The sequence below is a fragment of the Acanthaster planci genome, linkage group LG06 (genome assembly GCF_054643075.1).
Source record: "Acanthaster planci isolate LZ-2023a linkage group LG06, COTS_SCS, whole genome shotgun sequence".
Lineage (NCBI taxonomy): Eukaryota > Metazoa > Echinodermata > Asteroidea > Valvatida > Acanthasteridae > Acanthaster > Acanthaster planci.
This window is the reverse complement of record NC_141782.1, coordinates 18,959,434-18,984,105: the sequence shown is the minus strand read 5'-3', so window position 1 is coordinate 18,984,105 and position 24,672 is coordinate 18,959,434. Positions and strand designations below refer to the sequence as shown.

At 44.8% G+C, this 24,672-nt stretch overlaps 3 protein-coding genes across 4 annotated transcripts; 2 read left to right on the top strand and 1 right to left on the bottom strand.

The window, feature by feature from the left end:
• The first annotated feature begins 1,851 nt into the window (after positions 1-1,851).
• LOC110983290 (uncharacterized) lies at positions 1,852-19,968 on the top strand. 2 transcript variants are annotated; one of them, XM_022242425.2, is made up of 6 exons: positions 1,852-2,213; positions 3,645-3,746; positions 5,899-5,994; positions 7,009-7,269; positions 11,935-18,861; positions 19,829-19,968. In XM_022242425.2, the coding sequence occupies exons 1-5, from the start codon at positions 2,069-2,071 to the stop codon at positions 12,189-12,191; spliced, it is 861 nt and encodes a 286-aa protein (XP_022098117.2). In that variant the 5' UTR covers positions 1,852-2,068; the 3' UTR covers positions 12,192-18,861; positions 19,829-19,968. The 2 variants fall into 2 exon arrangements, with proteins under 2 accessions (XP_022098117.2, XP_086994063.1); XM_087137937.1 differs by lacking the exons at positions 1,852-2,213; positions 3,645-3,746; positions 5,899-5,994; positions 7,009-7,269 and having other exon boundaries at positions 12,190-18,861.
• Positions 17,771-18,352, top strand: LOC147798920 (uncharacterized). Its single transcript, XM_087137836.1, has one exon. The coding sequence runs from the start codon at positions 17,771-17,773 to the stop codon at positions 18,350-18,352; it is 582 nt and encodes a 193-aa protein (XP_086993962.1).
• LOC110983291 (aquaporin-12-like) lies at positions 19,146-23,496 on the bottom strand. Its single transcript, XM_022242426.2, has 4 exons — positions 22,825-23,496; positions 21,953-22,103; positions 21,244-21,513; positions 19,146-19,990 (listed from the first exon to the last, which is right to left on the bottom strand). Exons 1-4 carry the CDS (start codon positions 23,011-23,013, stop codon positions 19,785-19,787), a joined length of 816 nt encoding a protein of 271 aa, XP_022098118.1. The 5' UTR covers positions 23,014-23,496; the 3' UTR covers positions 19,146-19,784.
• Between the last annotated feature and the right edge of the window lie 1,176 nt (positions 23,497-24,672).

Genomic DNA, 24,672 nt, shown 5'->3' with positions numbered 1-24,672 from the left:
TTTTCAGAAATATTCATTCGGAGAAAACAGAGAAAAAGAGGGAACCCCCAGTGTAATTGGGACATGATAAATATTATTGTCATTGGCACTGGTTTTAAACAGTTTTATTTTCTAGCAGGCAATTTTCACAATCCATCTTTGAAATTACAGAATGTGTTCCAAACATACACAAACACATGTCAATTGGGACAGGGACACAACTGTAGACCCCATATCTATAAAATGTCCCTCCCCCCACACTGCAAAAACTGGGGTGTTAAATTTAACACCCGCGGTGTTATCAGAAGACTACACCAACACTTTTCACTGGTGTTAAAATTCTGGTGTTATTTGGTGTTACTTTTAACACCTTCTAGTGCACTGTAACACTTATAGGTGTGCAAAGTAACATCATCGGGGTTAAAGTAACACCCTATGGTGTGGTCATCTGATAACACCCAAGAGTGCTGACTTTTTTTTGCTGACACCCGAGTTTTTACAGTTTACAGTGCATATTTATCTTTATGTTTCCCTTGTCATTAGGCTGCAGTGGGTGGTTCAAGAAGTAAATGAAAAGTTTTGTATAAACCAAAATGAAAGCACCCGAGTGAAAAAAATTTGCTGGACCAAAACGGCGCAATATTACGAGCAACGGAGGCCCGTTTGGTTGTAACTGAGCATCGCTGGTTCACGAACGACTATGAAGCGCAAACGTTGCATAGTCGCATCACAACCAGCAAGATGAAATGGACTGGTCCCCTTCACCATAGCAATTGCCTTTTCTATTCTTAGAGATGATGTGTTTAATACATACAACCTTTCGTGCGCGTGACAGCCTAAAGCCGCCTTTCCATATGCGCGTCAACACTTGCGCCAAGTGTTGCGTATCCGTCAAAATCACTTTCAGAACAATTTTGACGGCCGAACGCATACGTTTTATGTTAATGGACTCGATTTGTCTGTGGAAGTGAAACGCATAAACCTGAACGCAACGCACCCAAAAACGTACATATGGAAAGGCGCCATAACAAGTGACTCTCTGGAAAACTTCAGAATTTTTTTTCTCTATGATTGTTATGGAAGTGGTTTACCCCTAAAAAGCAGGTAAATACGTCTAAAAGTTTCGTTGCGCAAGAGAGTATTAATCCATTATAGAAAGTCTTCCAAAGTTTTGTCCCGTGACAGTGTTGCATTGTGGGAATATTACATACATGAAATCCTGCAGAATTCCTCCGGAATCATTACCACCTACCGGTCCCTTCTGTAAGACGTCCGGGGACTAGGTAGGAACCAGTCTACAAGATGAACATACCTGACTAGCATTGCTCTTTTCTGAAGATGAGGAGTGCCTCTGTTCATGGCGGATTGGAATGGCGAAAATTACGGTAATTTGTATTCTTCAATTTTATGATACGCGGGGGTAACTTCAAAAAAAACAAATGATTTTCAGGCCATCCTTTGACTCTGTCTTAGTTTCCCAGTAACTCAAGGGCGGATCCGGAAGGGGGGGCATCCCCCCCCCAAAAAAAAACCTGTGAGGATTTCTAAAAAGCCTTTCAGAGTGAAGATTACCTGAAATGGTGGTTATTTTGTATTGATGGAGCCATTTAGTTCAGGAAATTGTTTCTGGGCTTATGCTTAATTGTGACAGGTGCAAAAGTGCACCGGGGACGCTGCTTACTTGTGTTGCCACGCCCCCCATGGGTCTGGATCCGGCCTTGCAAACAAGTAGGCCTGTGTTAAAAGCCCCCCCCCCCGCCATCACAGCTTTACCGGCAGGAAAACAGTCTACATGTATACAAATGTGCAGCATGGGCATTACATGTACTGTCTAAAATGGCTTCTTGACTTCATGAGAAGGACCCAGTTGGTTTCAGCATGGGAGCATCGAGGCATAAACGCTGCCATAGTAACCCAAAATGGCGTTATAACAAGATGAGCCGGTTCAGGACTTTGTGGTTCAGATCATAATTGTTGCAACAAATCAATAATTAAGTGGGCCGCCTCTAGAGACTTAACGTGAACTGAACAGTTCACACGAAGGCTTCATGAAAAGCTCATCCCACAGTACCAGTCATGTACCAGTGTGATGCAAGGCAGCTCCGCACCATTCACCGTCTTTAAAATGACCGACAGAAGTCCCTTTCGATGTTCTTGGCAAGCAAAACACGACTTCATTCTGTTCCTGGTTTTTCACTCCTGCTGCTTTCAAACTGTTCATGGTGGGCTACAAGGTAGGCTAACGATAGTATTTAATCCTCCCTATATTAACATATTTAATCATATGTAATCATGCGATCTTTTATTGTGCATGTACTATGCGTTCAATAGTTATGCCGTGGATGTTATAAACAAAAACTCTGTGAATTGACATTCTCCTAGACGGAGTCAATTAATAAAAATGCAACCACCACAAAACGAGACCCCTTGTGGGATTGCTTCGGCTGAATGGAAAGTGGCATTCAATTGGACTTTTTGACGGACTGGAAAAGTATCAAAGATGGAGGAAATTGAATTTGTGCTTAAACCATTTATAGTGTTCGTCGGCCGAACGTACCTTCGTGTGGCGGTTGCCCAATCCATACGTTTAGAAAGTCACATGATCAAAACTTAATTGTGCCGATATAGAAGCAAAATAACGAGTCCTTAAAATGTTTTATTCGAACCAACCAAATTTAAGATTTTAAGAAACTTAAATTTCAGAATTACTTAGCCACTCAGTCAGGAATGTGCCTTGTTGAAGCATATCCAATATTAAATCCAATAATCAATATTAATCCAATTATAAGTCTTAATGATAAACGATATTTAACCACCATCCATCCCTGATACTTTTGGTCAAGAATTCGAACCAACAAAATACAATCTACCTACCTCCAGGCCCACAAACCTGGTTTATAATAACAAGCATAAATGTTTTTGTTTGGCTTTAATGTATGGCCGGCCACCAGGGCCAAAAAAGACATCACTATAGAGTTAAATACAAATTTAAAATTGAATAAAAGCCACAAACATTAACATCAATTTAAAACTATAGGCTATTCTACAGCCACGAAAAGCTCCATGAACGTCGCTAGTAATATGGGTATAAGATCACAAGCACATGAGAGTGCGCTCTCTACCGCCACATTCGAGGAAGTCTCCTTTTTGAGGGGGACGATATAAAATGTATTTCTGAGCTCGGTATTTTTCTTGTCTCGTGCTACACTTGTCTCGTGCACTGCACCCTAACACCTATTTCGTGGGCAAGACTTTGTAAATGGCGCGCCTGTATTATTGGTATATTTTTGGTGGTAAATTTAATTTTGAATTTGTACTTTACCTTTGTGACTTTCAGTTTTAGTTTGAAATGTATTTACAGTTTTAGTGTTTTTTTCCCGCCTCCGCCCCTATTAGGGACTTTTCTGTGCGAAAACGTGCAATGCCAGCGAAGTTTCCCTGTTGCTTATCGACCTGAAGTGCATCCTGTGGGGCACCTAACTTGATGATAAAGTTTGGTGCGGCATTAACAACTGCGGTATTTCGAGGTTTAAATTAAAAAATGTACGGAGATAATGAGAGCAAAATTATTTATTTCTTCGAATTAAGCATAACAGTTCTCAGAATTGCTGTCCAAAAGGCACTGAGCTAAATTCTTGTGTCTCTCTCTTTCATCCTATAAAAAGCTCTTTCGATCATCGGCAAGTCGGCATCACAAAGTACGAGTCACCCTTCATTCCCAGCAGGAAATGCTATCGACAACAACGTCAACTCGTTTTCACATACCGGTAAGGCCGTGGCAACGTAACACATCACCGTTCAAAAATTATCGATGGACCTAACTATTAAATTTATATCGGTTAAGAACCCATCACATTCGCAACAGACGATGAAAATACACTCTAAAACGGTGTTTTGTTATTAAAAACAATCTTGCTATCACTTATAAACCTGTCTGGATGCCAGGAATTTTCGATATCCAATTCATAAACTTTGCGCAGAGTGCATCCCGTCCATTGTGGATGGGGGTTTCGGCTAATTTCTTGCTTGAAAACGTCAGGGCTTATGCCCTGAACGGGGAAAAAATTGAGCAAAGTCCCATTTAACCGTGTACAAACATCTCTCCCGTATGCCTTAATGGGATTGTTTACATCTGTCACCACTTTGTTTACATTCAGGCTTGTTAGAAGGAATTAATCTCGGACTTTCGTGCTTGTGGTGACCCTTGATTCGTTTCAAATCCTCAACAACTAAAAAGTAGGATCTAAGCACATCTGTCTCTTATGCTTCTAAAATTGGTACGAATTATTTACATATCTGCAACACTTATACACAAAATAGCCGTTGAGTTCAATTTTATCTTAAATACATTTAAAAAATGATGATCAATTTATCAATAATGTAACTTTGCCTTCCAATCAGTCTCCAGGCAACGTACGGCAGCCTCAGACAGAGCTGTCTGTTCTCTGTTCTTAGGAAGCCCTCTCTGTCGGTAGTGTTACTGGTGGGTCTTTGTCCCCTTCAGGTCACTGCCTACGCCCAAATTGTCAGCTTGATTGCGGCGTTATAAGGGTCATCTGAATAGCATGTCATCACAATAAAAATAATGTAATCACAATTTCCAATTTGTGACTTAAAGTTCAACAGTCTTAGGCAGAACTTAATCTTTCGCTCCACTAAACCTTGCTGTGAAATTCTGTGAACCCTATGACATTTCTTCGAGACTAAGTCACTCTGCACGCATTTCTACAAATCAATTATTCTATCATAAAGCAAAGAGAAATTTGCCTTATCTTTTCAACTAAGTCTCATCACTAAATTTACTCTACTTCACTTCTTTTGGTAAATTTCATAAATAAACTTACGGTTTTTTGGACTTCGTTTTAAGCTTGACGAACGCGGTCCCAGGTTGGGCGCTGCTATACTGGGACCGGTAGGGATACTAAAAAAGGCTGATGAATTTCGGCACTGTTCAATTTTCCAAGCTGGTAAAGTCGACCATCAGTAGACGGAAGAATCAGCAAAACCCTGGCTATCGTCGGTTTCCACCACAACCTAACTATTAATTTTCTCCCTTAATTCTTTCTCGGACTGTTCCTGTCTCCATCTCGATTGTGCATGCCCAATTTTCTTACCCGCAGCTACAAAAAAACAACCGTTTTTTTGCGTCCATCACCGTGGGCCAAACAATACATATGTTATATAATTCGACCCCGATTTAAAATACTGTGCGACGCAATGCGTAAAATAGAAGTGTGCGCGTTTGTGCAGGTTATTGGATAAAACTTGTGTACATATACGTCACACGAAATACGCCCTACGTCCTTCTTTTAGTGATATTGAATGCCTTTTTTAAGTCGTTGGAAGTCTAACAAATTCTTCACAATCCGCTTTACATTTTTGCTCAGCAGAAAAAAAGTAGGGGGATGATTCAATAGCCCATCCTCACGCCTCAAAAAGTGGAGAGGGATAAATACCCCCATCCCCGAGGGATTTACGCCAGTGATCGGGTCTTTACCTTGTATGAAAATATTGCACAAAAACGTCGAGCCCAAGCCCAATATTGTTATACATGCATAGACCGTTTTCAATATTTTTCCAAGGCACCCAGTTATTACTGATATTGGGTCTGTGATCTAATCCAAGCCAAATTAATTTGGAATAAACTGTTTAAATAATTTTAAAGGGAAGGAAAATTTGGGAAATCATTAAGTTAACGTCGCCGGAAAAAAAGTCTAACAAACTAACGAGTCCCTTTGTTAATTTGCGGTGGCACCTTTTTCAATATCATCCCAAGAAATAAATTCCTTGTCCCCAGAATCCAACAGTACAGTCTTTTTAGCATCCCTTCATTATTTCACACCATCCGTCATCACTTTCCGATGTTCCGATAAATAGACATCGATTTCTGCTTCCACATCACTGCGTATATATATATAGTCGACGGAGGCGACCTTCATCCTTGGTGGCGAGTGGACCTCGGTGCTGAACACTGCTTGGGGGAACTCACCGTCATAACTCGACAAGGATGCTGTGGTAAGATCGTGTGATCGAATCGATAACGTACGATTTGACATGCTCAGGGAAGTCGCGCTTCCTCCATCTACTCCGTTTTGGTTTTTAGCTTTTAAATTATTTGTTGGTCCCAAAATTCCTCTAAAAGAGTCCTTTGTTTATGCTAAAGAACATTCTAGTGACATACTCGTCCCATGTAATTTGAACGGAGTATGGCGAGCGTTTTTCCGGAGTTTGTCGTTTCCCTATGAATCCTTTATTGCACATATCATGACATTTTGATTTAGGTAGGCGGCCAAATAGTACATTATTTTGTGCAGATTCTGTAATGAATTCTTGATCTGCAAATCATGTCAACATTTCCTTCCAACAGTGTAATGGTTTTCATTTCTTTAAAGTAAAAAAAATGGTTTATTGATATATATGCTTCGTTTAAATATTTTGGTGACTTGTCATTGTCCTATTGTATCTTCCCAGTTCCCACACACGAATATACATTAGTTTGTTTTTCCATCGAATTTACTTTTTGACCATGTTTTTATTGATGCACTTCCTTGCTAGATTGTAATATGGCCTTTCTAGTGTCCTGATTTGAATAATGAAAACGTCTGCCCTGGTGGAGACCTGAACCGGTTAGCCATGCCGACAGCTTGATCTCGTAACAAACTGAACGGCCTTTTCAAGCAGCATGATAGTCTCGCTCTTTCAACTATCATCAAGTACCTCTAAAAAAAAAAGCACATGACTACTGACAGATTGCTCAAGTCACTTGTACTCCCAAGCACCCATTTTTTCTGTAAGAAATCAGACGAACATTGATTGTAAAGAAAATCAAACCAAATAGGCACAAGTTCAAATCAGCATCTCCCCTATTAAAACTCTGCAGTAGCGTGTACTCATGCTAGAATGGTAGGAAGTGGTGACCTATAGTAAAACACGACGCCACACTTTTAAAATACTCCCCGCACTCCCAGTCTCAACAAGTCAGTGTTGTCCTTTTCCATTTAAACATCGCTTCTTAAATTGTTTCTAAAGGCCAACGTCGCTTTGCCGCTGCGGTGGCTAGAGCGGGGCCCAGTCCAAACTACGCCGAGAACCAACCGTGCGGCTTGCCGGTCCCAAGAGCCCAAGCCACAGACGGAGCCAGGATTACCTTCCCATGTGCACCGGCTCGGATGGCTCGATACGTCACCTTGGACATAAACTCGACCAGCTCTGATGTGACAAAAGCACTTCTGCAGTTAGCTGAAGTGACGGTGAAAGTATACACAGCAGGAGAATGTGATGCAGTTGACGGTAAAGTATCCTATCGCGTCGTCCTTGTGCTAGACAAATTATTAATGTCAGCCTGAGAAATGGGTTCACGGGTACACCATGGAATCAATCTCCATAGGATCCCCTATATCCCGACGGCAAATACCAACCACATCCCTCCAAGCCCACCTCCACAGCCAGAGTGATTTCCAACGACACACCGTCGTGAACCTCAGCCAACGCACCCTGTCGACCACTGAGACAGATGTCCTGTCCCTAGGCACGAACTTCGCCACCCCACCACGCGCCGTCCCCCTAGCTGACATCATCCAAGCCACAGAACCTGCCATACGGAAGCTTGATAAGACCACAGCCGATAACATCCGAGTCAAGATCCACCAAGCACTCCTACACGCCAAACCGGTCAAGCCAAACCTCACCAGACCCAAAGTTGAAGCCCTCCGTGATCTCCGCAGAGACAAGTCCATCCACATCATCACGACCGACAAGGGCAACGCCACCGTGGTCATGGACCATGTGGCTTACTCCATCAAAGTACAAGACATCCTCACATCCGGCACCTACCGCCCCCTACACAAGGACCCCACTCAAGCCATAGAGAAACGCATCGCCAGCCACCTCCCAGCCCTCCATCGCTCCGACTCCATCCCAGCAGACCTGTGCCGTCGCCCCCGCCCGTCGGCGTCTACCTGTCTAAGATTCTTTGGTCAACCCAAGATCCAGAAGCCGGACATTCCCCTGCGCTCCATTGTGTCTTCAAGGAGCTCACCGACGTACGAGACCGCCCGCTTCCTGACCGGCATCCTCCAGCCCCTGGTAGGCACCACACCACACCATATCTTCAACTCCACCCAGTTCGTGAAGCTCACGAGAAACCTTTCACTCCAGCCAACAGACATCATGGTGAGCTTCGACGTGGTGTCGCTGTTCACCAATGTTCCCACCGAAGAAGCATGCCAGATTGCCAAGGATTGACAGGACAGCGACCTCCCCTCGCTGACTGCACAGCCCTCTCCTCCGCCCACATTGCCGACCTCATCCGCCTCTGCGTTTCTTCCAGCTACTTCAAGTTCCAAGATTAGTTCTACGAGCAGACAGCTGGGACCTCCATGGGATCCCCTATATCCCTGGTCCCAGCTAACATCTTCATGGAAGAATTTGAAAACATCATCTCTCCTCACCGCCGACCTCAAACCCACTATGTTGACGACACATTCGACATATGGCCCCATGGTCAAGATCACCTCCAAGAATTCCTCAACAAGCAACAACAAGCAACACCCCACAATCAAGTGCACCATGGAACAAGAACAAGACGGAAACCTCTACTTTTTAGATGTTCACCTGTCCAGAACCGCACCCTGGTCCGCAGAGCATACGAGATCTGCGACCAGAACAACCTACGCCATGAACTCCACCACATAAAGATGAATGGCTACCGCAACCAACGTATTGTAGCGAAATAGTGGGGTGGTTAGAGCGCCCTCTTTAATTATTTGCAGTTAAGCATTTATATCCCATAATCATAACCCGCGCATGGGTATATAAGGAGTGCGCGCGAGCTACTCGTGGTCTTTCCTGTCTTTCTGTTGTTCGGTCATATTTGTGCGTGACGAGTTCGTACTGCTGCTTGGTTTGGCTGTCAGAGCAGAACGCTGTGCTGGAGAGTGATTACTGGGCACTAGGTTAGTGCGACTTCATTCAGTTATTGTAATTAGTCCTGATAAGCACTCACATCTCTTTTATGGTCATCTTTTATGTAATTCAGCAGTAAACAGTGCAAGTCAAGACGTAGGTGGTGTAAACAATTTGCAAATCCACAAGCCGCCTAATTAGGAGTTGCCTATTTAGGAGTCTCCTGTTTAAGAGAGTGCCAATATTAAAATAATCAACCAATCAAATTTGAAGCCAACCAGAGTCTTTATTGAGTTCGTCCAGGAAATCCCCCAGTACCAGTAACCCACGGTACCGGCCCCCTTTCTGCCAGCCCCCAAGACCAGACCCGTGGGTGCAACTTGTTAGGCTTCGGCGCCTGGCGGTAGACTGCCTCCAAACGGACCTGCCCCCCTGGTCGCCTCTACAGCCGCTCGTCGGGTCGACCAAAGGCACGCCCGAGGCTCCGTCGCTGGAGACCGCTACAGTATCAACCTTTCCAAGCCCTCCCCCAGGACGTTAGGGTCACCTATACTCGAAGCCCCCCCAACCGCCACGGTATGTCTACCGTGCCCCACCTCCCACCAACTCCGGAGCATCCTGCAGACGGCCAATATCAAAGTACATCATTCAGCACCCAACAAGCTGCGAGCTGCACTTCACACCCATGAGGACAAGCACCCACCCAGTAATTGCCCCAGTGTATATCGTATTCCATATGAATGCAGCCAAGTATACATCGGGGAAACCGAAAGGAATCTCCCCACCAGACTCCAAGAACACCGCTCGCACGGCCGATGAGGAAAATACAACAAGTCGGCCATCATCAAACATGCACACTCCACGGACCACAGCATCAAATGGGACAAAGCAGAACCCATCGCCCCCATCCAGAACTGGCTCCGAAGGAGAATCCCAGAAACCATCGAGATTTTCAGCGACAACACCGTACCCCAAGACATCTGTTTCAAGCTCAACGAGATCTGGCGCACTCTACTAGCACCCAAGCAGACACCTACTCTCGGTCAGTAAGGTCCCCTATACCCGAAACCCATCCCCTCTCACCCAAGGCGTTAGGATCTTCTCTACCTGAAGCCTCCCCCTTCCCTCCCCCCGGCATAGGGTCCCCTATACCTGATTCCAAGGTTTCCCGCCAATTCCAGGATCCAACACCTTCATGCAACAGCGCACACACTGAGTCACACAACCCGCGAATCTCGTTCCACGCTCCACCGCTTCCGGATTACCTTAACTTCATAACCAGCTATCCACTCCAGTCCGGCACACTCTCCTCAGTGAGGACAGCCAGAGCACATTTGCCGAAACGTCGAGATAACACTCACCCGTTCTTTTAAGAACCACGTCACCTCGCCCAAAAGAGATTGATTCCATGGTGTACCCGCAAACCCCATTTCTCATGTTTCTTCCACCATGAAGAGCTTCAAATCTTACTTAATATCAGCCTGCTATTCGGTTGGTAAACCAGGCCGTGCTCTAATGACATGTACTTGCCTGCTCCTTTAAAACTACTCATGACGCTAGAGTTAGTGGTTGTAGTCACTATCATAAATACGCGATGGAGGCACTGGTTCGGTTCAGACAAAAAACCTTGTCCAAAGCTTAACAATGGAAAAGTGCAAAACTGTTCATCAAAATAATGTTTGCATACTGACTAAGATACAGCAACAGTAAGCCTTGTGTCGGAAGACTCAAATTCTGCTAAAATACACTTGAGGGTTACATAAGTTCCATTATCCCCATACTGAATTCATAAATCTACCGATTTACTGCAAGTCTATGTGTGTATTTTTCCCTGAAACCGCGTTTTCTTTCCCGGAAGATAATATCTGCACGCAGAATTTAGAATGTCAACTGTAGTCGAGAATTTAAAAAGTTTGCACGTGTTGATCACGGTGGTGAACCACTGAAAATGGGAATGGTGCAAAGGCGCTGGGTTAATTTCCTTAAGGGGAATGCCTGTTGCTGTAGGTCGGTGACATCTAAGGGCGACGTTCCCATTACACCTGTTAACAAGTCGTTAGATAGTTGTGTTGGAAATTAAATGGACACTTAAACCTATGTTTTCTAAGTAAAATGCTTTTCAATTTTCTTAGCAACATTATACTTGTCAGGACATATCTCTTTCTGACGGCTGTTTGAAGGGAAAACTAGTGTTGTTGGCACTCTTGTCTACGAACGTCAGTCGAAATCTATTGGTCTGGCTCTTAGTCCAAGATTAGTAATTATTGACGGGGTTCCAACGTAATGGTCGGTCATCCTCATGTAAAGGCTAAAATACATTAACAGCGTGTAGATTAGAGCAAGTAAAAAAAAATCAACGATATGAGTCCGAGCTGGACCAAGAGAGGGCGCAATTTCCACTCTGCAATGTCCAGCACTTCGCTGGTTCACAGACGAATATGAATTGTACGCGTTACGGTCGCTTCGCTACCAACAAATTGAGTACCCCCAACACGACTCTTTTAAACAGATGGGAACGCTTCTGCCCAAGGTGGATTGCGCTGGGAGAACAATTTTTATTAAACCAATCACCGACTTGGCACCAAGTCTAATTTCCCATTAATTTCTCTATAAACGTCGACGGCCTTAAACACCAAAAACAAAAACCTAACCCGATCAAACTGTACAAAGACTCTTGCATTACCGGAACCTATCTAACTTTCCCAGAAGAATGAAACAATAACGTTACTCTTGACATACAGTATATTAAATTGCATTCGCCCTACATCGATCTACAACGAGCAATTACTCAGTAACACAATCAAGGCGCTTGCATCACTGTATTAAAAAAGAGTGAAAATTCACCCTACTCGAGTAAAATTTACTCCCTCTAACTGAAACTAGGAACAAGTAAGTGAAGTTTACTCACTTGATCCAGTTTTCACCAGAGCAAATCTTTTGAATCTTATCTTTGAGAGATTTTCACGCTGAAGCGTTCAGTCCCTAGTTTCAACCTTTCGATATCTACCAATCCAATAACGGCGTTGCAAAATTATTAACCTTCTTTTTTAGTTGCTACTTCGACTCCAAAGGCCAGGACCCCCAATTTCAACAAAATTCACAAGGATGGCTTGATTGCAAACTCCCGTCCCCTGTCCGTAAAGGTGGCCAAGTCTCTGTTAAGGTGTGCCGGATACTGCGCCAAAGATATCCGCTGTTTCTCTTTCGACTTTGCACAAGGAGACGGTCAGTGTCGACTTTACAACCTCAACACAACCGACATAGAGATGACTCCCAGTCGGTATTTCTCAGTCTATGTGTTAATGTAGATATTTAATGCTCCATTCGCTATGTAGTATCATAGCTGCTGAAATAATAACGCTTATAGATTGTTTGCTGTAATTCCTTTATTAGGATGAAATATTGGACCTATACGTAATTCCTTAATTAGGATGAAATATTTGACCTATACGATTGAGCAGCTTATCTTGACACGTTGCAGTTTAACAAAATACAGGCACATAAGTTAACAGCGGTGTAACAATGCTGAGATTTGAATAGGTGGGATACAGTTTAGTAGTGTTGTATAAAAAGAATAATGCTGACAACACGTACTAACTTTTGAGAAAAAAAATCTTTTATTCTAAACTATTCTACAACTTGTAAAAGAAAGAGTGGGATTACTGCGCATAGAGGTGTTGCTTGGAGAGTGGTTGTGATGAGAATGGCTAAAAATGACCAAGTGGTAAAAAATGGTTGGGTACACAGGCCTGAAGAACAAGGGTAAATCTAATTATAAAAGTTATAAATCCTAGATAAGAGGTCTGCCAGTGGCATGTGGTAAGAAGGGCAAAGCAATAAAAGTGGGTCCTTGTGTAGGAGTGCTCTTAAATCAATTAGTGGGTTTGACATTACAGAGTCAGGCTTGACATTACAGAGTCAGGCTTGACATTACAGGGTCAGGCTTGACATTACAGAGTCAGGCTTGACATTACAGGGTCAGGCTTGACATTACAGGGTCAAAAGTTAAAGGCTCCTAATACTGCTGGGAAAAATGTACACGGGATCTAAATGCAAGTGTTCTTATTTTTACAGGGGGGGGCGCTACAACAGGATGCACCTTTAAGTTTCCAGAAAGGTGTAGTTGTCAATGAGTCAAACACCAGATGTTCATCAAGGCCAGTTGACCCATTAATAAAACTTGGCTAGTTACTTGGAATGTGTGGGCGGAGGCCAGTGCACCCACAACTTTCCGTTTTTCATGGAATAATATTTCTTTGAAATAAAGGGGTGAAACTTTTATAAGAAATTGATATTAGTCATGGGTTTACATCATTTGGCTTTATTCTGATTGGTCAATGGATTTACGTATGACTTATATTCAGTAATTATGTTGATATAGTAGATTTGTAGAGTATAAAAACCCCGAAAGTGTGTTGAGAAATCGAGTTGGAACTGCGAGCAGATAAAAGTCAGATAAGACCATATTTTTCGATGCTTAAAGCCTATGAAGTGTTTTCGTGTTGAGAAAATACTTGTTTGTGAAAAGAGTCGAAGCCGAGAGAAAGGAGTTATGTACAACCAGCAAGCATTTATTCGCTCGAGTCAGTCTGACAAGCATGGTCCAACAAAGGTCAAGCTATGTGTACTTGACATGCGTACAAATGCAATTAACAAAAAGCAAATTAACAAAACCAGTTTAGTGACCGTCACACTATGTAATGCAATTTTTCTCAATTTGCTTTAGTTAGATATCATCTTTCTGTAATGCTAGCAACAAGGTTGAATCAATAATGACACGTTTGTGCCGACCCCGCCCACTCAAGATAAGCAATTCTACCTCTCCTCCCAGGGGCTGGGCCATCCAAGTTGCTGAAAAAAAACCAACCCGACAATTGCCGTCCATCCCTAACATCCCCCCAGCCTCAATCCTAAGCCAAGTGCAAAGGTGGCCTCACCGGGAAGGGAGGAGGGCCATCGACTGACTCAAGCGAAGCTAGGCAGAGAATAAAACGGTTGCAATCGAGGTAAATAATTGAGCACGCGTTTCGCCGCCCCCGATTCCGGTAATATAATACGTTGTATATATACTTCCGATCACACAGCCGTCGCCGCTCCCCAGAGTTTGATATCAGAGATTTACCTGTGACCTTCCACGAAGTTGTTTGCACTTGGGGGTGAAAACTACCTTTGTGAAGTATTTTGCTGTGGTGGAATACTTGTTAGCAAACGGGTGGATTTTCCTCACCAGCTCCCTGTTTGACTGTGAGAAGCTTTGCATGAGACGAAGTTTTGAAAATAAAAGAGACTCGTGTTCCTGACGAACTTCTGTTTGTCAACAAACACTTCTTCCAAGTCTGCATTGTCCGTGCACCTGGGCCAGGACGATTGCTTCGAGTTCTGTTACTGAGTCTCCCTCCACAGCACATAAGCCTAAACCTCCCACCGGTTCCCCTCCGATGGTACCCAGTACAACGGCCATGGACCTTCTTGTAGCATCATCGTATGGAAATTCCCAAGCCGACTATGCCAAGATTTTCTGACGGAAGAGAGAAGGAGTTTGCCTTACTTCGCATGGCCCTCGACAACCTCATCAACATCCATCCACACCTCACCGTACAGTACTAGTTCCAGGTGATGCTGGACCGACTTGGTGGTAGATCATTGAAACTTGCCAAGTCCTTCATGTATTCTAGTCAGCCCGGCGCTGAAGCCCTAACTGCTCTTACGGACAAGTATGGGCAACCGCGACAGCTTGTCCAATGCGAGATCGCAGCCATGATGGCCACGCCTGCCATAAAGTATGGTGACACCGAAACATTCGAGGAGTTCTCCCTCGATGTCCTCTCCCTCTTGGGCAGGCTACAAGCCCTAGAGGGTCCCAACGGCATTGAACTTCGTTGCGGCTCACATGTTGACCGACTTCTCAGCAAGCTTGCCCCCAGCCAAAGGACAAGTTTCATGGAGTACTGCTTGAAGGCGGGCATCTTGAAGTTCAACTCCAGTCAGACCTGCCAAGGTCGAATGCCAAGGTTTGACCACATCTCTTCACGTGTCACCAAAGGGGAAGCCCAACATCAAATACGCCATCACTGGAGCCTTCTCCGCCAGCAATCTGTGCCTCTCAGAATACACATGCCCAGTAAGGGCTCTCCAGCAGCGGTGTAGTCACCTCTGTCACCTGCCGCTACCGGTTAATCAGGCATCAACGATGTTGCTTCTTGGAGCAGACCATACAGATCTTATCATCTCAAGATGCCCCATAAGATCTGGATCCCGTGGTGCACCAGTAGCCATTTACACAAGGCTTGGTTGGACACTCCAAGGGCAACTTGGAATCACGATAAACAGCTGGAACAAAGAGTCTTCAAGACATCCACATTTCCGGTGACGAACGACCTTCTGCAGCATGTGCAGATGCGGCAGCAGGCTGATGTCCTCCCTTTCGAAAATTAGAAGGAAGTCACCTGATCCAAACATGATCAGTTTGCTCTCCAGCTGTGTCAAAAACCACCCGTGTCAGCATTGATGGCGTGCAACGTTATGCCACACCCCTTCTGAGAACCCCAGATGGAGACAAGTTCCAGGCGACTAAAGACGGAGTTCTCCCAACACTTAAGAGAGCCGAGAAGAGACTTCAGAAACACCCACAGCTGGCAGAGAAACACAGTGAACTCATCACAAAACTGGTAGACGCTGGTCATGTGAGAATTTTGCCACATGATGAGGCTGCGAGGACTGATGAATCCTGGTTCATTCCCCATCAAACTGTTCACCATAATGGGAAGTACCGACTGGTCTTCAATTGTTCTTTCCAGTATAACAACCGAGTGCTCAACGAGCATCTCCTTCCTGAACCACAACCCGGTGCATCCCTCACTGGTGTGCTGCTGCGATTCCGACAGCATACCATAGCCATCTCCGGAGACATCAAAGCGATGTTCCATCAGGTGCAACTTCTGCCACAAGACATGCCTCTCTTTCGCTTTCTGTGGCGAAACCTGGAGGTCGAGGCCGAGCTACAGATATATGAATGACAAGTTCTTCCATTTGGGGCAACGTGTAGCCCATGCTGCACCACCTTTGCACTCAGAAAGAAGGCCAGAGACCAGAAAGATCACCATCCTGAAGTGGCAGCATCAGTTGACAAGTCCTTCTATGTTGACAACTGCTTGGACAGCCTATCCTCATCCGGAAAGGCCAAACAAGTAGTCCTTCAAATGCGCAATGTACTTGCTTATGCTGGCTGCGAAATACGCCAGTAGGCTAGTAACGACCCTTCAGTAGTAGAAGATCTACCACCAGATGCTCGTTCCAATGGCTGCGAGCTGTGGTTAACGTATGGTGACACTGACTCCCTTGAGGCCACCCTTGGGGTCCAGTGGGATTGCAGCATGGACAAACTGCAGTACCGCCACAGGATAGTTGATTACGAGTCCCTCAATATGAGGAGCATGTATAAAACACTTGGAAGCCAGTATAATCCCATCGGTTACCTCACCCCATTCACTGCCCGAGCCAGAGTGATTGCCAAGACTTGTGGAAAACCAAGCGTAACTGGGATGATGCTTTGAAGCCTGGTGCCATAAGAGATCAGTGGCGAGCCTGGAAAATGGAGCTCCCAACACTGGCCAGCATCAAGTTGGAAAGATGCTTCACACTTCCCACCATGGATGTCGAAGGTTGAACCCGCCAACTCCACATCTTCTGCGATGCATCGGAAAGAGTTTATGGTGCTGTCGCCTACCTGCGAACAGAAGATAAACACCACCGCATCCATGTTACCTTTGTCATGGCCAGGTCGAGAGTTGCCCCTAAACGGCAGCTATCAATGCCACACTTGGAGCTGCCTCCAGCATTGGCTGGTGCCCAGCTGTGTCAGCTACTCCGAAGGGAGCTCAGTCTACCTGTCAGGGATGCCTTCCTTTGGAGCGACTCAACGACTGTGCTTGCTTGGCTGAAATCCGAATCTTGCCGCTACAAGGTCTTCGTTGGCATCCGAGTGGCAGAGATTCAGGCCCTCACTGACGTCAAACAGTGGCACTATGTAGATACCAAGAGCAACACAGCTGATGATCTCACCAGAGGCAAGACCCTGACGGAGCTTGCCCAAGAATGCAGGTGGCGAAAAGGGCCCTCATTCCTCATATTATCTCCTGACCAGTGGCCTGTCAACCCGTCCACACAACCAGAAGACGTCTCCGAGTATAATAAATCAACCTTCTCTGGTGCTGTAGCTGTGGAACCATCGAGCCCTCCTCACCTCTCCAAGTTTAACACGTGGGAAGACCTCATCATGGCTACTAAGGAGCGTCGAGATGGGGCGGCCGACGAAACTGAACCACCGGAGTTTAGTGCTAAAGAGCGAGGCAGCATCGAACAGCAGCTTTACTACCGTGCTCAGCAAGGTAGTTCCCCTAATGACTTGGCCGCCCTGAAGGCTGGAAGAGATCTTCCTCGAGATAGCAGGCTCCTCCAGTTAGCTCCAGAGTACAATGATTCTACTGGTCTCATCCATTTTGGAGGACGTCTCCGACATGCACAAGACATCCCAAAAGAGTCCCGTTATCCCATCGTCGTGGATCCAGCGCACCCCATTACTCGGCTTCTGATCGGAGAATATGACGAGAGACTACTTCACCAAGGACCTGAGCGTGTACTTGCAGAGATGAGGCGCAAAATTTGAGTTCTTTGAGGGCAAGAGGCCATTCGCAAACATCAGCGCAAATGCCTTGGATGCCAACAATGGCGAGCCAATCCAGATGTGCCAAGGATGGGAGATTTGCCACCATCACGCTTGCGACTGTACAAGCCGCCATTCTTTTCAACTGGCATTGACTGTTTTGGGCCCATGACAACTAAGACCGAGAGACGCACTAAGAAACGATGGGGTATCATCTTTCAATGCATGACTACCAAAGCAGTGCATCTAGATCTGCTAGAAGGTCTTAGTGCTGATGCCTTCCTGATGGCCATGAGACGGTTTGTATCACGAAGAGGAAAGCCCATCGAGATCCTGTCTGACTGTGGCATCAACTTTAAGGGTGGTACTTCTGAGTTGGAGAAGCCATTTTCTGCCAAGGAACCAAGACTGAAAAATGAGCTAGCCAAACAGCAGGTGAAGTTTGTCTTTGGCGGAGTGTGGGAGCGAGAGATAAAGTCTGTCAAAGCTAGCCTGAGAGTCGTCCTCAATCATGCTGCTCCTGAACCAGTCTTGCGCGCCGTGCTGATAGAAATTGAGGGAATCCTGAACTCAAAGCCTTTGGGTTATGTTTCCTCTGACATCGCCGACCCAGACCCAGTTACTCCGAACCTCCTGCTGATGGGACGACATGACGCATCTTTGCCACAGGTTGTCTACGTGGCACGGGACTTACTCAGCAGACGACACTGGAAGCACAGGAAGGTGTTTGGAGATCACTTTTGGTCACGCTGTACCTACCTTCTCTGCAGATACGGCAGAAATGGCAACGAGATGGCAGGGAGATGAAACCTGATGATGTCATGATCGTTGGTCCTGCACTCAGCTGAGCTCACTGGCCCATTGGACGATTCATCGACACCTTTCCCGGCCCAGATGGTCGTGTGTGCACAGCCAGTGTGAGCGTGAGGAAGAAGACCTTCATCCGCCCTGTTACCTGCCTGATACGACTTCCAGCTGTTGGCAATGAAGGTGTCCAACATGACCAGGAAGACAACAAAGTTCCAACCCTATTTGGCTCTGAATGAGAACTGTAGTGGCTCCAATGCTTTCTAATTTCAAAAATTTGGTTCCCAAATTTAGGGGGGGGGGCTGTCCAAAAGCGTCTCTCCCAAGGCAACGTGCAGTAGCGCCCTCTTGTGATTCACTCATTATAATTGCCCAATCATTCCATGTCGAATCACGCTGTTGCTGAAATTCCCCGAAATTCTTTCTGAACGTACTCCTAATCGCCCTGTACCTTAATTATCCAGTTACCAGGTTAATTATAAATACCCCCTGAGCGTGGATGACATAAAGTGAGTACAATTTGGTTGATCTAAATATGATATTTGGGGGGATTTTTGGGGTTACAATCGTTGGATTTGGAGTGTAATGTATATTGTATGATGTTCATGTCACATTATACATGTGTATAATCACAAGCGCAGGGGCATATATTTTCATAAGACTTAGTCATCTAATTATTGTTTAGGAGTGTTCGTTGTGTGTTTGGCCCTTATCCAAGTTCATATATTTGCCGGGTCAAACTATGGGTATGATTGCACATAATTTATCATGTTTATGTTAATGTTCTGATAATATTAAGTGTCCAAGGTCTGTGCACGTATTAGTTTTTTTATGTTCATTCTGTTTGTAGACCACAGGGTAAATAAACAAACAATCAGCCCATCATCAGTTTGGCCATTGACTCCTTTTCAATTATTGTAAACAAAGAAACAATTGCAAGTACAAAGATACTGTTTTATTTAAATGTATGATAGCAATGCACCTAGTAAGTAAAACACAATAAACAGGAAGTAGCATTCGTGGATGAGAGGAATATGCATTACGCGTTCATTGGTTTTAAAAGATATCATATTTGAAAAATGAAAAATCGTCACGAAGCTTTTTACCGACATGCAGATATCGGACGGTTTTAATACCAGTTGTTAGTATCAAATGATAATATTTTTATTGTAATTATCAACGCAGATACCGCCGGAGCGGTTAATCCTTGCGCTTCACAAAAGCCTCCAAATGTCAAACCCCCCCCTTAATTGAAGTCGTCCCCCTTTGTGCTTCTGTAGAAAAAGTACTTTAGCCTGGGTTTGCAAGGATTTACTTGCGTGGATGAGTTTAAATGTTAAGAAATTGTTCAATGAAAGTTTTAAGTGTAAATTATCCCAAACTCTATCGACAATGCAGCAACTGAGAAAAACACGTGATAAAAATCAACTCGTCACAATGATTTCGCCTCTTCCTTCTTTGTGCCATTGGTTACAGGTATCGCTGGTCCCCGCGTGGTCACAGCATGCAACAGAGCGATGGTTGCCAGGGGCGACACCCAGTAGACCATAAGGTGCTCGCCTACGGGGTGATTGCGACAGTTGAAGGTCAAGGCAGCAGCTAAGGCGGGATTAAACATCATCCCTGTCCATTCTAGACCTATTGAGAGAGATGCATGTCAAAACAATTAGTAGCATAACTAGCTGCAATCAAACTAGGCCCCGTCGAACAGCATGGCGTAGTTTCTAAAGTGGCCTTCAATTTTCATTGCAAGTATATTATAAAAATCACGTTTCTGTTGTCACAGTTTTGAATATTCCATCTGCGTACGTGCTGGCTGAGTGTTGCCACCATATAGTACCAACAAGATTAGCACCCTCCTTTGAATGGTAACGCATGAGGCTTTCCTGTCTCAATGGTAACAATTAAAGTAAAGGCTGACGTAGCTGACATCTAGCAATGACTGTATTCGAATACCTTCAAAGGGGCGACCCTGACCCGGGGATGATGGCTGTGTGTGCTGTGTGTCAATAAAATGACGTAAGAAACGCAGACAGCAACGCAATCAAGACGTAGACATATGGAAACATGTCAAACAGAAGTATCTCCGATAACCTATATGCATGAATAACGCAAACCAACCCCAGACGGATCGGCAAAGTTTGAGACCGGTTAAACTTTGCCGACTGTCTGCGTTAAGTTGCTGGGTAGGCCTTTACAAACACACACGCTCGCATGATGGGCGTACAACGATGTTTCTCTCACTGTCCATTTTGTCGTTATTACTAGCATATGCAGTCCCAATCGTCAACAAAATAGCTGACCATTAACAAATTACATTAAGAGCCAACATTGCCACCTAAAAGAGTCACAATTTTTGCGAAAATTTCCGAGTTTCGGACACCATTTTGTTAAATTTTTTGGTGGACGCATAGCGTCTCTCCCGCCAATGCCTGCGTCTTGACGTCTTGCGGACCGTCTGCGTTACAAACTACCATATGGAAACCAGGCTTAACCAAGAATGTGAGGACGAGAATAAAAGCGAGTCAACTTGTTTAAGCTGTACGGTCGCATCCACGGAGCCTACTTTTTGCAATGCATTGTGTGCATAAGAAATTAACTTTATCTGTTCCTCTTGTCACCACACTGTCAGAAAAATGGGCGTAAGGCTTACGCCCCCTTGTTTTTCAATTAACAGTCTCCTTCGACAAAGACTGTCTTTTCACTGGGCATTTCCATGTAGGCCTATTCCAGTCCTCAAAAATATACTTGGGATTTTGCATGAACCGTAAGGAAACTTGCACCACCCACAAAATGCCATGACTTTTGCCAGTGGGAAGTTACAGTTTGATGGGAAATTTCGGGGAATCTCATTATAGTGGTAGTAAAGTTAAGGTATATACGTGCATTACCTAGAGCAATTATGACAACTTGGACGGTCGAGTCGAATGCAATGCTTCTCATTTTCCCCCGCGGCATCAGATGCCGTCTTGCCGCGAAGTACACCAGCGTGGCGAGGGCCTCGGCCACTATGCCGCCCTGCAGGGACGCCTGCAGCGCCGAGCTGCATTGCTCCTGTATCATGACCTGCCACTTTATGCCGTGGCGTGCAGTGGGGGCCGTCCGCCAGAGCCGCTTGGCGTAAGGAAAGGCTAGTTGGCCGCCGAGAACTTGGGCGACAGCTAGGGTGTCAATTGGAGGGAGAAAAAAAGTAAAGACTGCAAAAATAGGTTCAAAATACAAACAAAATCCAATTAGGGAGTCCATTTCAAGTCCCTGAAAGTCCAGCAAAGTCCACTAAGTTAAAGATAAATCTGAACCCAAGCCACAAGCCATTCAGGCATTTTTTTGTCGTTGTCCACATACACTTTTAATTATGGCTTGTTCAACACTTAAATTAAAATCACTAAAATTGAAATCACTAAAAATTGGCTGGTAAAGTTTAACTTCTTTGGTGTTAACTTTATCAGATCATGTCAAGTGAGTGGCGAGTACAACGATGCCACTATCTGCCGTGCTTTTCATGTAGGCCAGCTCCTGACTTTACATCTTTTGGGACCGAATGGCCTACACGGTGTCGACAGATCGCTGTGAGCCTTGATAACCTATGTATGTACTTACAAGTACTAATGGCATCCGTGGCATCGATGTCGCCTCGAAGCCAGGCCTGCCAGGCCAGCCCGAGGTTAGCTGAGCAGTCGTCATCGAAAGTGAATCCCAAAAGAACAAACAGAAACCACAAGTAAACCATGTAGGCCACCAAGCCATTCTCCTGAATACCCAAGATAGATACCGGCAGTTTTACGAATCAGCCAAAGGAATGTGTCAAAATATTACGCCATTTTGAAAACCTGTACTGTGTGGCAAGGTGATCTGAGAGCAAAGTTGAGAATACACGTGACAGTCGTAAGTTACACCAATTTTTCCCATAAAATCAGAGGTCGATTTTGGGGAGGGGTTGGCAAAGTGTCAGTCCAAAGTGAGGGACACTCTAATACAAACATTGCGTTTAAGTAACAAAATGGTATATAGACTCGCACCCCTCCATAGTTTTCAATCTATTCTTTCTGTGAACTATTTTAGTAATTTTAATGGGTATCTTAATCTATTTCTTATATGGCCAACTGTAAATCATTTTAATGTGTATTTTTACCACCTACTGTGCTTGCTGTGACCAATAGGAGCAGTTTTTTTACTGATTGGAGTAAACCCAGGGTAAGATAATAAACAAAAAGGAACATCTTCCCATACTCATGTCAGCAGACAGCTAAATGGTTATCTTTGTAAAAAGGTGGACACACTTAAATCTAATCTTATAGCTTTAATTAGGATGTGTAAAATGTTGAAGAAAGGTCCCCCCACCTCAAAGTTGGCACGTCCACCTCTTTGCCTCATGAAAATTTTGAAGAATGTTGTATAAAGCCGAAGAGTGAGGTAATTTGTTTTGTTTTCTAGTGCCGTATATGGGGTGGGGGTCTTGCTATCCTTCTTACCTCCATAACCACGTCTCCTTCCAACATCCCCGTAACGAGTTGGAACGTGCACACGACCTCCCCGGCATATCGCCTAGCGCAGCCCCCCGCTGGCAGGAATTTACCTATCAACCGCCGAGCGACGGCGCAGAGCAGGGTGGCCAACAGAGCGAACAAGACGGCACCATAGCCGCCAGGTAGCACCGCCATATAGCTGTCCGCTGTCTTTGTACCGTGTTCTCCAGCCTACCAAATCTATAACCTATACAAAGCATGCATGTAAAGTGATGTACAACGCCCCTGGTATGTTTACGTCACTGGAAGAAGACATCCACAATCCGTTTGATAGGACGTGATGTAACATACGTACGAAGCGAAAAAAACCTCCACTTGTCCGTGGAAGAGAGTTAGGGCCAGGAGATCTTATGCAAATTACTGCACGACCATTCCTGAGTCCCACCATCCCTCAACGCGAAAAAAGCACGGCCCGAAAGATTTTCCTTGCATGCAAAACCGGCCAGCAACGTCACACAGACGCAAACTCTACATGCAAAGTACATATACATGTATAGTTGCTTCGTTGTGACGTTCACCGTTACTCAAGCTCCGACTCTGCGCTTTGTCGACATACAGAACATTGAATAGCGAACAAAAAATAAAGAGACCTACTGTCCATACAGCCAGTCTACTCGTCGCACGACAGTTACCTGTCGCTATGGTACTGCTCGTATCACTGGCTAAACATCTGAACTTTGATCGAAAGGTTGTCCATGAACACAAGAAAATCGAGCCCAGTTAAATTCGATCCACCCTGGATGGGCAGGAAAAACCTGTAATGGTATAATAGCATACTTTATCTGTCTTGTTTTCCATTGAAGATTTTCTTAGCCATGGTGATGTGAAGATAACTGAGAATCCGCTAAATATTTTGAGTAGAACGCACTACTTCTGAAGTGCACAATTACACAGCAGCAGTACTGCCAGGCCTATAAGAATGGGCGTTAAATGTACATTCAACTTGGCGTTTACCATGAACATCGCCCCCTAACATTGCAACGTGCCCCCTCCACTTTCTAAATAGAGCAAATGAGGGAAACTTTATGAGGTAGAGTTTGACAATTCACTACCCGTAGTGGCCAAATGCATTCGAATTGTTTTGAAATACACGTACTCTGTTTGAGATAGTGACAGCACTGCTTACTAGCGCACTAAAAGTCGGACGCTAGGCTACTTTCACAGGACTTGGCTGCCGGGAAACTCGCGCGTATTTATGGATGTCTGGCAGCCAAAACGTCTGGAAGCAGCTTTATTCTGCAAAACGGGTCCGTTCCTTCCTTGCCACGTTCAATAGCCGGATGAAAAAGTCTTCGAGGCTTTCTTAAATTTTCTGCCAATGTCTTTTTGACCCACACTTAATCTCGGTTGAAACTCATATCAGCTCACGTGTAAACTGTTCAGATTGGCATCACGATAATGTTTCATGCGGAGCTAAAGGCACTCATTAAAAATAAAAGTATTGATTATAAGGACGAACAAAGAAATTGACTGCAGCGGGATTTGAACCTGCGACCTCCATAGACGAATATAAAAAAACCTGGACTTGCAACGCCTTTGTATGAAGAAGAAGCCAACCAGCGGCCATTTTACCGAGCCGAATACAAATACGTGGGTTGGCTCCCCTCTATTGACGTCAGGAAGAACGAAGGCGGGCATCGCCAGGAAGGCTTTGTATTCGGCTCGGTAAAATGGTCGCGAGTGGATTTAATGATTTCTATAAGCTGATTAAGGGTATTGCGAGTCCAGATTTTATTACACACGTCCGTGGCGACCTTCGAAATACCGTACCGGTTGCTCTCCCAACTGAGCTAT